The 13,067-nt window shown below is 49.2% G+C and overlaps 1 protein-coding gene across 15 annotated transcripts in view; it reads right to left on the minus strand.

Moving 5' to 3' along the window:
* The window catches only part of SPRING1 (SREBF pathway regulator in golgi 1), a 316,969-nt gene that overhangs the window by 140,355 nt on the left and 163,547 nt on the right, over positions 1-13,067 (minus strand). Inside the window, exon 6 of one of the 15 annotated variants that reach the window (XM_082416866.1) lies at positions 10,982-11,031. The exons of 12 other annotated variants lie outside the window; for them this stretch is intronic. In XM_082416866.1, the coding sequence (XP_082272992.1) occupies positions 11,003-11,031 (29 nt within the window). In that variant the 3' untranslated portion in view covers positions 10,982-11,002. Of the gene's footprint in view, positions 1-10,981; positions 11,032-11,638; positions 11,827-13,067 lie in introns of those variants that run through there. 2 more of the 15 variants (XM_082416881.1, XM_082416854.1) reach the window with 2 other exon arrangements.

Raw genomic sequence — 13,067 nt, forward strand, 5'->3', positions numbered from 1 at the left:
CATTATTGTGTCAATAAGTGTTTTGATGATGATGATGTCAGAAGACTTAATGGTGTTTATTTTGCTCGAGACTAGACATGCTTTTCTGAATTAGTCATGTACTCTAAGTCTCTGCTTTAATTAAATCATTTCACCTTCCCAAGAAGGTGGGAGATTTTATCGTGCCCATTTATAGTGGAGGCTCTGAGTGCTCTAATGACGCGTCCAAGGGCACTCAGCAGGCAGGTGGCAGAGCTGGGACAGCCCCCCAGACCCACTACCTCCCCACTACCTATCTACAGCCACCTGCTGCGTTATGATGACCTCCTTTTTGACAAGCCACTTAAATTGCTTCTCAGAGGTTTTGACTTTGGCAGTGAGAGGGCTGTAGCTGAATGGGAAAAGAGGTGATGCCATTCCAGGGCCAGGTAAGTGAGGCCAGGGGCGTGTGGCATCCTCAGCTGGGACCATGCATTCCATATGTGGCGACAGGGCAGGGACTCAGCCCCGACGAGCTGCTGATGTCTTCCTGCAGCTGGGATGGACGCTGCCGTGGCAGGCCCAGTGTGCACCGCCCCGGTGACAGATGATAAAGATCTCATTCGGCCTATGAGATCCACTCGAGGAACTGAATGGAGACAATTGAAAAGCCCTGCACACCAGCCACCGAAGCTGAAAGCTCGCAGATTCTGCTGATTTAAGGTCTTCTGTGCGGATTTGCTGATCCTGGAGAATCTCAGCTATTTGGGATTTTTAATAGAGTCTCCGGGCCTCCTTGCAGGGAACCGGAGTGCCAGAACGCAAGGAGGACCTGTCTGGTTGAGTCTGCGGCACCGAGAAAGGATGAGCGTCTGACATTTGGCCCATCGTGTTTCATTTTGAAGACTAATTATGATTGCTTTTTAATTCCTCACTGCCTCCCGGGAAACTCTTAAAGGGGCCCCTCTCCCCTATTCCCTTTGCCACAGGGACAGATATTTGCCCTTGCAATTGCAATGCTTCCTCCTGCCATCATTGCTATATTTCAGCAACTCCTGAGAGCCCAACAAATGCTAGTTAACCAGCTAATTGCAGCTACAACTGACCCCTTGAGTGTGTGAATGAACGTGACAAGTGGCTGGTGACATGCTCAAGTCACTCATTTGTGTCGCAGAGTTTATCATTTGACTGTGCTCTTTAAGTAAAAGGGTCTCACACCAGGTGATTCCAATTCATAGCGCCTTTGGAAACAATCATGAAATTGGCTAAAAGATTTAATAGTCATGGCATTTACAGGGAGAGGATGCTGGATAAAACCCTGTAGAGATCTGACCCACTGCCTTCTAGGTGCTTACGCTCCGGCCACACCAGATCAGCGATATTCTAATCTCTCTTATAAAAAAGCATTTTAAAATGACTGGGACTGGGCAAGTAAATCATGGTTCGTGCATAGAGTGGGATGGCCTTTGGGCATTGAAAAGGGAGAGGCACATCTCCCACACCTGGCACCACTCACCTGACTTCCCACCTGCACACCTTTGCATATGGTGTTCCCTCCATTTAAATACTTTTCCATCTTTCCCAATCCCCTAGCACACATGTGTATGGCATTCAGTAGATGTCCAACAAATGAGTGGACTTTTATGGCTTTTCCCTCCTCAGGGGTTCACAAAGTGAGGCACACAAGGGGTGGGTCTTGGGAGCGGCTGGGAGTGGAGGGAGGTTGATCTTGTTGTGTTAGAAGGGTCTACAATGTATATAGCGAAGTGGGAAAAAGTAGGTTACAAGCAGTGTCTTATGACCCACTTTTTTTGTAAAAAGAAAACTCCATATTTACATGTTTGTTTCACGCACAGAAAAGTCTGGAATGGTATACAGTGCATTTACAGTGATTACTTCTAGGGAGTTAGGGGTGGCGGAGTAGAGAGTATGAACAGGAACTTTTTGCTTTTCATTTTCTTCTTTCTAAAGTTTATTTTTTTCCAAAAGGCATTGTATTAATTTTATAACTAAAAATCTAATAAAGATTTTTTAACGTGCTTGGGGAATAGCTATGCTTCCAAAATATTTGCAATTGGCCTTTGTCACAGATGTACCAAGCTGTTTTATCATGTTGAGTGCATGTGTTTTAATTATCCACCCAGTCTCTGAGCTCTACAACGGCAGGGACCAGGTCTAACAGCAGTGCGGATAACAGAAATTCCGATACTAACTCCACCATTCCTCAGGCTAAACGTGCTACATACATCACCTAGTTAATTTCATTTACTTTTAAGTCTTCAGAGCCCCTTACTGCCCTGGGCAGGCATAACGGCCCAATAAATACTTTTGATTGAGGAGTGTGATTGGCAACACTTTGGGGAAATACACAGTCGGGGCTCCTTGTTCAACTGTGAACACTTTTCTGAGTGAGACTTTAAAAACATCTCTCCTAACAAAAGGAGACAGTAGGTAGCAACGAAAAGGGCAAACTCTACCCCTAATCAGGGACAGAATTCTAAAGGCGTGAGTTCCAGAACACACTAGGTCATGTTTCCCAGAGTAGGTTCTGTGGAACCCCAGTCCTGCACAATACTCTGTGAAAAAGAGTGTCCACGATTTGGAAAACGCTTCTTACAATGGACCCTCTTGGAGATCGCGTGCCTGAGTGTGCTAAAGGCTCTGAAAAGTCCTGCAGTAAAGAAGCAGGTTGAACTTTGCTCAACCCCAAATTTCCCCAAATCATTTGATCACAGAGCCTGTTGTTTCATGAACAATTCTGGACATGTTTCATATAATATACTTTGGAAAATCTGTCCTAGAATGTTCTCAATCAGCTGCCACCAAGAAATGTTTGATCCCCCTTGGAGGCAGATCAAGGCTCCAGCCCAGGCTTGAAAAAAGGTCAGTACTGGGTTCTCTAAGTTTCCTCCAATCTGGTCCCCCTCAAAAATATTTTTTTTTTAATCTGGCAAAGGCTTCATGGTGTGGAGGGAAGCAAATCATCCACCTCCCAACTGCTAGAAGGGCACAGCACACCAATTCTTGGTGCTTTTGGAACAGATGATCTAAAGACCGTGAGATCTGGGGTCAGACAGTTCTGGGACAGTTCTACCATGGACTCACTGCGTGGCCTTGGGTAAGTCACTGTACTTCTCTGAACCTGTTTCCGCATTTAAAAATGAGGATTAAAGTGCCTCCCTTCAAGAATTTTTTGAGGAATGGACATACTATACAGAGGATGCTTGAGGAGGGAGAGTTGCTATTGGTATTTCCCTAAAGTTATTCATTCCACCATTGCTCTGCTCACCTGTGGAACTGCTGCGATCTCTCTTTGCTTCTCTCGGTTTCTATCCCCCAAACACTAGGAGTGCTCTTTGGCACAGACCTACAGGGCCTGAAGAGGGTTAAGACTTCCAAGGACACTACAGGGAAATATGGCAGATATAAAATAAAATTCCTCAGATATAGTGAAAACCCAAATTGAAAAACCTTAAAAAGAAATGTCATCTTACAAAACCAACACATCATCAGTCTAAGGAGAATCTTGTAAGTGCTTTTAAAGATAGATAAAAAAGAAATTTAACTACATGTACTGTTCGTGGCAGAAACAGATACAAGCACAGCCTCCGTAGTCGCCCTGTCTCGGGATGGAGGGTCAGTTACAAGGTGTCCTCACTGGATAACCCCGGGTAAGCAACTAAACCCCTCTGTGCTTCCGATTCCTCACGGGTGTAACGGAGAGAAAGAGGTTACCAAACCTCATAGAAGTCACGATGTAAAACAGCAAAACGTGCCGGCAGAGGACCTGGCCCAGGGTCAGCGCCCAATATCACTCATATTACGACTACTATTAATAATTACGCGCTGGGTTCTCGGTTTCTTTTGCTGATAAATCTTTTCCCTCTCCTGTCCCTTCCCCACGGCCATCTCCCCCACACCCTTTTATCTTTTCCATCAACACAAAGGCCAGCTGTGGACGCTGCTCAGCCGCTCAGGCATTTTCTAGGAGCCGGGTCAACGTCAGGGGTGGGTGCTGAGTGTGGCTGCCCCAGCGCCGGCCGGTATTCGCGCGTTCCCAGGCCATGCCCGGGTCCTCCGGGGGCGGGGCGGGCGCGCGGGCTGCACGGGCGGGAGGGGGGGCGCCGCCGGCGGAGGGGTCCCCGCGAGCCTGGGGCCTCCCGCCGGCGGGACGCCGCGTCCCCAGGGCTGCTGCGCTGCTCAGCCCCAGCGGGACCGCCGCGCCGCCGCCGCTCTCACTGCCGCGTGCATGCCAATTAGGCCCTAATTTGATTTCTGTTCTATCTCTGCGAACCCCATTAAAACCCAATTCTGCTTATTACCAAGAGCTTTCTTGCATCGCAATGCCTCGCCCTCCCAGGGTTGCTCCGGGGCGGTAAGGATCGGGGCTCCGCGCGCCCGGCGGGCGGGAACCCCCTTCCCCGGGGCCGTGCCGACCCCTCCGCCAGCTGATGCGCCGGGGACTCTGCGTCCCCCACCCCGGTTATCCAGGCCGAGGCAGGGGCCCAGGCCCGGCGCCGCCGCCGAGCCACGGGACCGTTTCTTCGGAAACAATGGGATCGTAGAAAGCTGGAATTGGGCGTTGTTGGGAACTCAGAGGTCATCAAGTCCCGCCTCCCACGCCCAGCAGGAATTCCCTACACGCCGGGCGGTCCTCAGTCCTCCGCCTGTGCCTGGGCTGTTCCCAGTACGGGGAGCTCACTCCCTCTCTCGAGGAAACCTGGCTGGGTTCAAGTTTCCGCCCCCTCCGCTGTGTGACCTTAATCAGAGCTCTGGACCTCTCTGGTCCGAAGTAGCCTCATCTGTAAAACAGGCGCGATGATAATACTTGCCTCCTAAGACGGTTGAGAGGATAAAATGAGACACAGGCAAAGCACGATTATAGTGCCAGAGTGAGCGCTCAATAAAAGGCAGCTGTGAGAAGCAGGACTACAGGTCCCCGTCTAGGTACAAAATTTAAGTGCGGGCCAAAACTCAGTAATCAAGATTAATATTTTAAAACAATATTTTTAAGAAAAGTAATGCTAGAAAATCAATGATGAACAAATTATGAAAATTTTAAATAAAGACAGGACTGGGGTTAGGGTGTTGTCAGATGAGGTCCTGCGAGTTCAGGGTGGAATCTTTCTTTAAAATTCTGATGTTTCGTTCATTGTGGAGTTTTTGGCACTCATTTTGAGTTAAAAAAAAAATTCCATTAAAATAATATCATCTTGATCAGTGAGGTTTTTGGTGCCCTTTTAACTTCTGCAGCCAATAGCCCCAGCCCCCAGCAGCAGACACGATAAAAACCTCTCAGAGCCTCAGGTTTATCTGCAAAATGGGGCTAAGAATGACTATCTATAGGGGTGTTTTGAGAATTAAAAGGCAGGCAGCATAATTAACAGCATCTGTTCTAGAATCTGGCAAGTTCAAACCCCTCTGCCACTTACTAGCTGGAAGAAGTCACAGCCTCTCTGTGCCTCTGTATACGCATCTGGATGATGGGGGTACTGGTAGTGTTTAGCCTGGAGACGTTGCTGGAGGTTTAACCCCAATAATGCTCACAAAGCACCCAGCACATGCATGGCAAGTGACAAGAGATAATTCGTGTTCCTGCAATTATTAGTGGAAGTATATACTTGAACTTGATTGTCCCTGGCAGCATAAGCCCTCAATAAGTGTGGGTAGTGGGGATTATTTCACATTATTTTTGTAAAGGGCCTGGCACATAGTAGGTGCTCAATTGACTGAAAGTGCCAGGAGGGCAGAGATGACTTCTGACTTGTTCCCTACCTCAGCCCCTAAAGGCTCTGCACATAATGGGTTTGCAAAAATATTTGTGGAATGAATTAATGGTTAAGTGATGTAAGTTCATTCCATCTTTGGTTTCTGCAACTACTGGAAAACTTTGTCCTTTCATGGGCCAAACATCCTCATCCCTGTATAACAGCAACAGTGCTGATGACCAGGTGGAAGGGGCTTGTCCAACTTCAATTCTCAAAAAACACACGGAAGGACCCTGGAAACTTTCATGTTTGGCCCCTTGGCCTCATGGAGAAAAATAAAGAAGGATAGAAATGCACTCCTTCTACGGCACCTGCAGCCAATCTCCTGACATAACCCTGGGCCAGTAGCCCTCCCACCACAAAAATACTCTATTTTGATGCTATAAGAATTATAGAAATGGCTTTTGGAAGTGTGTTAAGGCTGTCCCAGTATTAGGCTGGGGGCAGCTGCTTTAGCTGCCCGGCTCCTGTGAGTATTTGAGTTGATAACCTCTGGTCCATCTGGAACCTCCTCTGCCTAAACCCTGGATCTGGCTTTGTCTTCCTGCCTGCTGGCTCCAGACCCTTGACTTTCAGCAGGGTGCACAGACAGTGGGGTCCACAGCCTGGACTTGGCTTCTGATCTCTCTTTGACCTTGGTAACTTGCAGGCATGGGTCTGACCAATCTGTTCACTGGTGTGGGTTCCAGAGCTCTCCCCAGACCCTTTTCAGTGCTCTTGTGGGAACAGATGATATCTCTGAGGCTACTTTCCAGGCATGGAAGAATGATGTACACAGACCGGTTCACCCTCGCTTGTCTTCCGTGCACCTAAGGCATGCAATTTCAAGATGACTAACTGGGATTAAATAGCCGAGATACACAGGTTCAAAGCCAGCCTTTTATTCTCTTGGCACTGAGGTCTAGTCAGCGATGATAGTCAAAATATGTGACACTCAGGACAGCAGGGACCAGTCAGAACAGATCCTGGTTGTAGCACAGAAGCAGGATCCTGGAGGGGTCCACTGTACCGAGGTACCATTCTCCCCCTATTGCTGGATGGTGAAGAGGTCCATGGGGACCTGCAAGGAGAGGGGCTGGCACAGCCGAGGTGGCAGGTGGCACTTAGGGGTTCAGATCAACAGCTCATTACCAACTGCTCCAGACAGAAGTGTTCCACCATTTCAACAAACAGCGTTGCTGTATCAGTACATCCCAGTGAATGTCAGTGCTGCCTCTAAGCACGGGGACTGACATCACTGCTTTCCCACCAGATTCTGAGCCCCATGGGGATGGGGATGGGGCTTTGTGGTACCCTCTTCAGAGCCTGGCACAGGGCCTCCCACAGAGCGCGCGCGCACACACACACGTTCCGTGTTTGTGGGAGAGGGAGGGATGGAGGCATTCTTGGACATTAATGAATAAACCTGGGGCTGATGACACCCTTCCCGTGAAGGTGCCTGGAGCAACTTGACTTCCTGTCTCTGTCTAATTACCCTGCTGACTTGTCGGCTGCCTTCTTTTAACAGCTGGGAGTTCGGGGGTGGAGGATTCCGCTGCATTTGTTTCAGCGACTTCCATGAAGAACTTGCCTGGTTGTTCTGACGGGGCATGAGAGGGTCTGCTCCAGTGAATTTTAATGTGTGCTATCAGGGTCATCTTGCAACCAACACTTCTTTTTTTCCCTTCATTCTCAAAATTATCCCCTTTCAGGATATATTCTTTTCCTGGGGCAGCCATAACAAGTGACCACAAACTGGTAATCACTGACTTAAAACAACAGAAATTGATTCTCTCACAGTTCTGGAGGCCAGAGCTCCCAAATCAAGGTGTTGGCAGGGCCACGCTCCCTCCAAAAGCTCCTGGGGAGGATGCTTCATGGTCTCTTCCAACGTCTCACGCTCCAGGCGTTCCTTGGCTTGTGGCTGCATCTCTCCAATGTCTGCCTCTGTCCTCACGTGGATGTCTCAAATTTCTCTTTGCCTTTCTCTTATGAGGACACTTGTCATTGGATTGAGGGATCCAGGATGATCTTATCTTGAGATCCTTAACTTAATTATATCTGCAAAGACCTTATTTCTAAAAAAGGTCACATTCACAGGTATGTGGATTCAGAGGTGGATGTACCTCTTGTGGGGGGGGTTGAGTCACCATTCACCCCACTGCTTATCTACTCATTCACCTCTGTGCCCCACACTAGCACAGCACCAGGCACATAGTAGGCCCTCGAGGACTACTACGTGTTGAACGAGTGAACAATCTAGACAGAACTCCCATAGCAAGGAGACTGGTCATCTTTAGGATGCAGGCCTGTCCCTGAGCGCTCCACGTTTCCGCTCTAGCACTCTGTGCTCAAAACCTGACAAGCCTGAAGGCCTGGGCACCAGAGGAGGCAGCAGACGAAGGCAAGCCAGAGGCCCAGTACCGCCTACTGGCTGTGTGATCCCGACTGAGTCCCTGAAACTCTCCAATCCTCAGTCTTCTCAGCAAAACATGAGTGATAATAACCACCCCCACAGGATTGCCATTCCAGTAAAACGACGCAACACCTGCACACGCTGTTCAGCGAGATACTGGATACATGGGGAGTGGATTGTGGTAGGGGCGGATACCAACAAGGGTGGCTTTTCTGTCCAGGAAGCAACTGCAGTTGACCAGCTATGGCCACTGTCACCTCCCAGCAGTGCCCAGCAGCCCTTGAAAGGAGCAGCTGTCTCCAGGGTCTGGGTGGTGCAAGACAAATTCACCTGCTATACCTCGTGTTAAATATGCAGAATGCACACAGGCACCCAACTACCCATGTGCAGTATTCATTTGGGGCTCCAGGATTGCTACGAAAAAGCAGAGCTTCCTATTTTCAATTCCCTGGCTTGACAGTTAACAGCCAGAATACCTGAAGGAATGTTTACACCTTCAGCCCCTCTCACTAAAGTTCCTATCCAGATGCAGCCTGGCATAGAAGGAAAAGCTTGAATTCTATGACAGGAAACCAGGATTCAGGTCCTTGGACTGTCTTTGAAACACCACGTGCCTTGGACAAGCCTCAGTTTCCTCATCTGAAAAATGGGGATGATAATAATATCATATTGCTACCTGCCATGCCATCTCGCACCCAATGGTATAAATGACAACTTACAAAGTTAAAAATTCGAAAGCACATCCCAAACATTTCGTATGACTGAAGTTGTAGTGTAGAATGGTGCTTAAGAGCTCAGCTGCCTGAGTTGGAATCCTAGCTCAGTTCCTTAAAACCTGTGTGACCTTGACCAAGTTCACTGACTTTCTCTGCCTTGGTCTCCTCGTCTTGTAATACAGTATTCCTGGTTACTCATAACATTTTACAATGGAATAATTTTATAGAGTTGCTAACAAGGATTTAAATGAGGTGACTGATTTAAAATCAGCATACAATAAATTGTTGATACGATTATTTTTACTTCCCATCCAATAGAGGGGAAACAGCAATGGTGTTACAGGACAGTGAACTTTGAGATATCATGGGGTGACGCCGCACAGAGGAAGCTTCTATCACCAGGAGAAAGGGAAACCAGGTGTGCACAGACCAGTGGGTCTCAAAGGGGGGTGATTTTGCCCTTCAGGGATATGTGGGCAATGTCTGGAGACATTTCTGGTTGTCACGACAGGGTGGAGGGTGCCGCTGGCCAAGGACACTGCTAAATGCCCTACAGTACACAGGAGAGACCCCACAGAATGGGGCCCCAAAGAATGCCCGGTCCCAGAGGTTGATCGTGCCTTGGTTCAGAGACCCTGGGGTAGACAGACCCCTCCTGCTTCCATGTGGACCCCCAGCATGGCACACAGCCGGCACACCCTGCAGAAAGCTGGGGACTGATGGGTGTTTCCATCAGCGAGGGGAAGCCCCTAGTGCAGCCCCGACAATGTGAGGTGTCATCAGCGCTCAGCTAAGACTCCAAAAAGGAAAGACTCCTTCCATCCAAAGCCTGCTCTGCTCCCCGATCCCACTGTGGCCACTCCTCTGTGAAACCCTGGGAACTAGAACCAGAAAATGCCAGAACTTCAGCAGGAATTTCCCTCATCAGCGATTGGCTAACTGGGAAACTAGAAGTTAAGGCACTGGTTTCTGTCAGTGCTGTGAAAATCTGCTCCGGGTCAGAAATTAATCTTTGGAGTTCTCTGAACATGAGAATATTCTCATGGGGAGAAGACTCACTCAGCGCTGAGGGCCTTCCTTGCCAGATGGCAGGCAAGAACTGAACACAAACCACTGTCCCTCTGACACACCAAAAATCAGATCCAAGTACCCATCCTCCAAAAACACGTGGAGCTCTGCGCTGCGCTGGGAGGCCCAGGAGCACGGGATCCAGCTCAGGGCATGGAGGACACAGAGTTCTGCATCTCCAGGCACCTCGTTTGCAGCTAAGACCTAGTCCTCTTCCTGCAGAGGACACTGCTAGTCAGCCGGCTTGGTCTCGGGGGTATTTTGTGGGTTCCAGCATCAGCTGGTTCAGGAGATGCATGTTCTGCATGTGCAGTGGCCTCCTCTGCCCTCTGTCTGTGCTACCAAAAGGAGCTGGTCTCGGCGGCTGTTGCTGTCTTCCCTTGACCCTGAGCTTTGGAGATGGCTCTCTGGGTAACATATGGCTTCATTCCTCACCTCTCAAAGAGGCCAGGAGGGATGTGACATGACACATGCTGGATGCAGAGCCAGGACACCTGGTTCTACCATCAATAAAAGGTGGGAGTTTGCCCACCTCATGTATTAGTTTCCCAGGGCTGCTGTCAAAAACTTCCACAAACTCGGGTGGCTTAAAACAACAGAAATTTATTCTCTCACAGTTCTGGAGGCCGTTAAGTCCAAAATCAAGGTGTCAGCAGGGCCATGTCCTCCCTCCCTCCCAAGGCTCTAGAGGAGGATCCTTCCTGATTCTTCCAGCTTCTGGTGGCTCCAGGTATTTCTTGGCTTGTGGCCGCATCACTCTTTTTTTTTTTCTTTTATAAATTTATTTATTTATTTTTATTTTTGGCCGTGTTGGGTCTTCGTTTCTGTGCGAGGGCTTTCTCTAGTTGCGGCGAGAGGGGGCCACTCCTCATTGCAATGCACGGGCCTCTCACCGTTGTGGCCTCTCTTGTTGTGGAGCACAGGCTCCAAACGCGCAGGCTCAGTAGTTGTGGCTCACAGGCTCAGTTGCTCCGCGGCATGTGGGATCCTCCCAGACCAGGGCTCGAACCAGTGTCCCCTGCATTGGCAGGCAGATTCTCAACCACTGCGCCACCAGGGAAGCCCCCGCCGCATCACTCTTATCTCTGCCTCCATGGTCACAAGGCCTTCTCTTCTCTCTGCATGTCTAATTTATAAAGGTACATGTGATAACATTTAGGGCCTACCTGGATGATCCAGGATTATCTCATCTCAAGATCATTAACTTAATCACATCTGCAAAGACTTTTTTCCAAATAAGATCACATTCAGAGGTTCCAAGGATCTGATGGGACTATCTTTGTGGCAGGGGGGCATTTTTCACATTACTACACTCACTTCCCATCTTTGGTCTCTTCTGGAAAAAGGACGGGCTGGTGAGCCTCAAGTTCCCCGCTGGCTCCAAAAATCTGTAGGTGATCCTCAGAGAACAGACTGCATCTGTCCTGATGTCCACGGCAGCAGCATCTCAACAGAATGTCTAGTTTTTTCAAAGCACTTTCACATCTGTCTGGCTTTGTGCTGCCAACCTCCTGACGAGGCACACAGGATGGCTAATATTAGACCCATTTAACTGATGAAGCAACCGAGGTCTGGAAACTTCCGACTCATTCTCTCCTTGGGTTATTCAGATAATTAGAGCCAGGAGCAGGCCTCTCGGTTTCCCTGAGCCATGCTGCTTCCCAGGGTATAGCCTCTCAGCACTGTGGGCTTTGTTCTGGAAGTGGAGGGAGGTGCTTACCGTGGAGATCCAAGCCCACTGAGGATCTCTAACTCACACTCTCTGGGGTGTGTTGGAGGGCCTTCATCTGAATTTGAGGTGGTCCACACGGCAGCAGCGTCCTGGTCCAGTGTCTGGCTGTATCACACTGTGCGGGACCTTTTCTTCCCTGTGGGGATCTTCCTAAGCAAGGGGTTTTCTCAAACCTCAGGAACTGAGAGACTATTAGGGACGTTAGCAGAATTAGAAAGATCTGCTTTGCTTCCAGGCAAAAAAAAGATTTTGGGAGTCTTAGAGCAAATTCAGGGATGGGGATCTGGGGGGCAGGTCCTTATTCCTAGTTCCCCCTGCCTGTGACTTGCAGATCTGGGCAAAGTTCCTGTCCTAGACCTCAATTCCTTGAAATAACATCGATTTGGTGGGAGGGCATAGGGGTGGGTAGAATACCCCACCCCTGCCTTTTAAACCTAACTCAGAAATGAGGATGAAGAGCTAATAACAATCAAGTGTTTGGAGTTCTTGAGAAGAAAGATGCAACATCTACACAAAGTATCATTAACTTTATTACTTCTCAGGAAGAGGTGGGGGAACCAGTTAGGAATCGGCTAGATGAGAGGTGAGGGTACTGCGTTAGGATCCCCGGAGGGTGTGGTGGGTAGATGGGCTGGAAATGACCATTATTTATTTATTGCTTTTGTTAAGTGCCTGTAATGTGCTGGGCACTATGCGGGATGTGTGGGGAACACAGACATATACAAACCACCCAGGGTCAACCTTCTGTGGGGGGTGGAAGTCAAAGCTCTCACATCTCCTCTTCTCACAAACGGGACCATCTTCCTCCTGGGCGGAACCTGGTGCCAGAAATCCCTGCCATTAGCTACCGCTCCTTGGGGGTAGCCTGCAGAGAATGTGTATCTGGGTTAAGGCATCTTATTACCTGGGAGGAGTAAGGCAATGCCTGGCTCAGGAATAGCACACTGATTTAGCTCATTTCACCCACTCTTGGCCACTGACGCAGCTGGGACCTGAGCCTCCTGTGTGCACAGTGGGGAGGGATTGGCCCTGGGCTGATGCATCGCTGCTGGGCGGGTCCGTGGGAAGTCAGGGGTTAGCGTGACTGCAAGGTGGGGAGGGAAGGGTCAGTGCAGGCAGCTGCTTGCCAGCAATCGGCTTACAGACTCCAGAGGAAACAAGACATCAACAAGCAAATGTTTAACTAGATCTCAGAGCAAGAGAACAACTTCAAGGGCCAGTAGCAGTCCCAGCTGCCAGGTGTATAATAGCATTTACCCTATGGTGGATCACGGGACTCGGAGAAACCGAGGAGAGAGTTTTGGATCCTCTCCTTTGAAAAATGCACTGACCTTTGTATGCAGATGTACACACGATACACACTTTGTATGCAATTTCAGGGGGTCCACTGATCCTTGAAGCTCATTCTAGGACCCCAGTTAGTTACCCTT

The sequence above is a fragment of the Balaenoptera physalus genome (assembly GCF_965194825.1).
Source record: "Balaenoptera physalus genome assembly, chromosome: 12".
Lineage (NCBI taxonomy): Eukaryota > Metazoa > Chordata > Mammalia > Artiodactyla > Balaenopteridae > Balaenoptera > Balaenoptera physalus.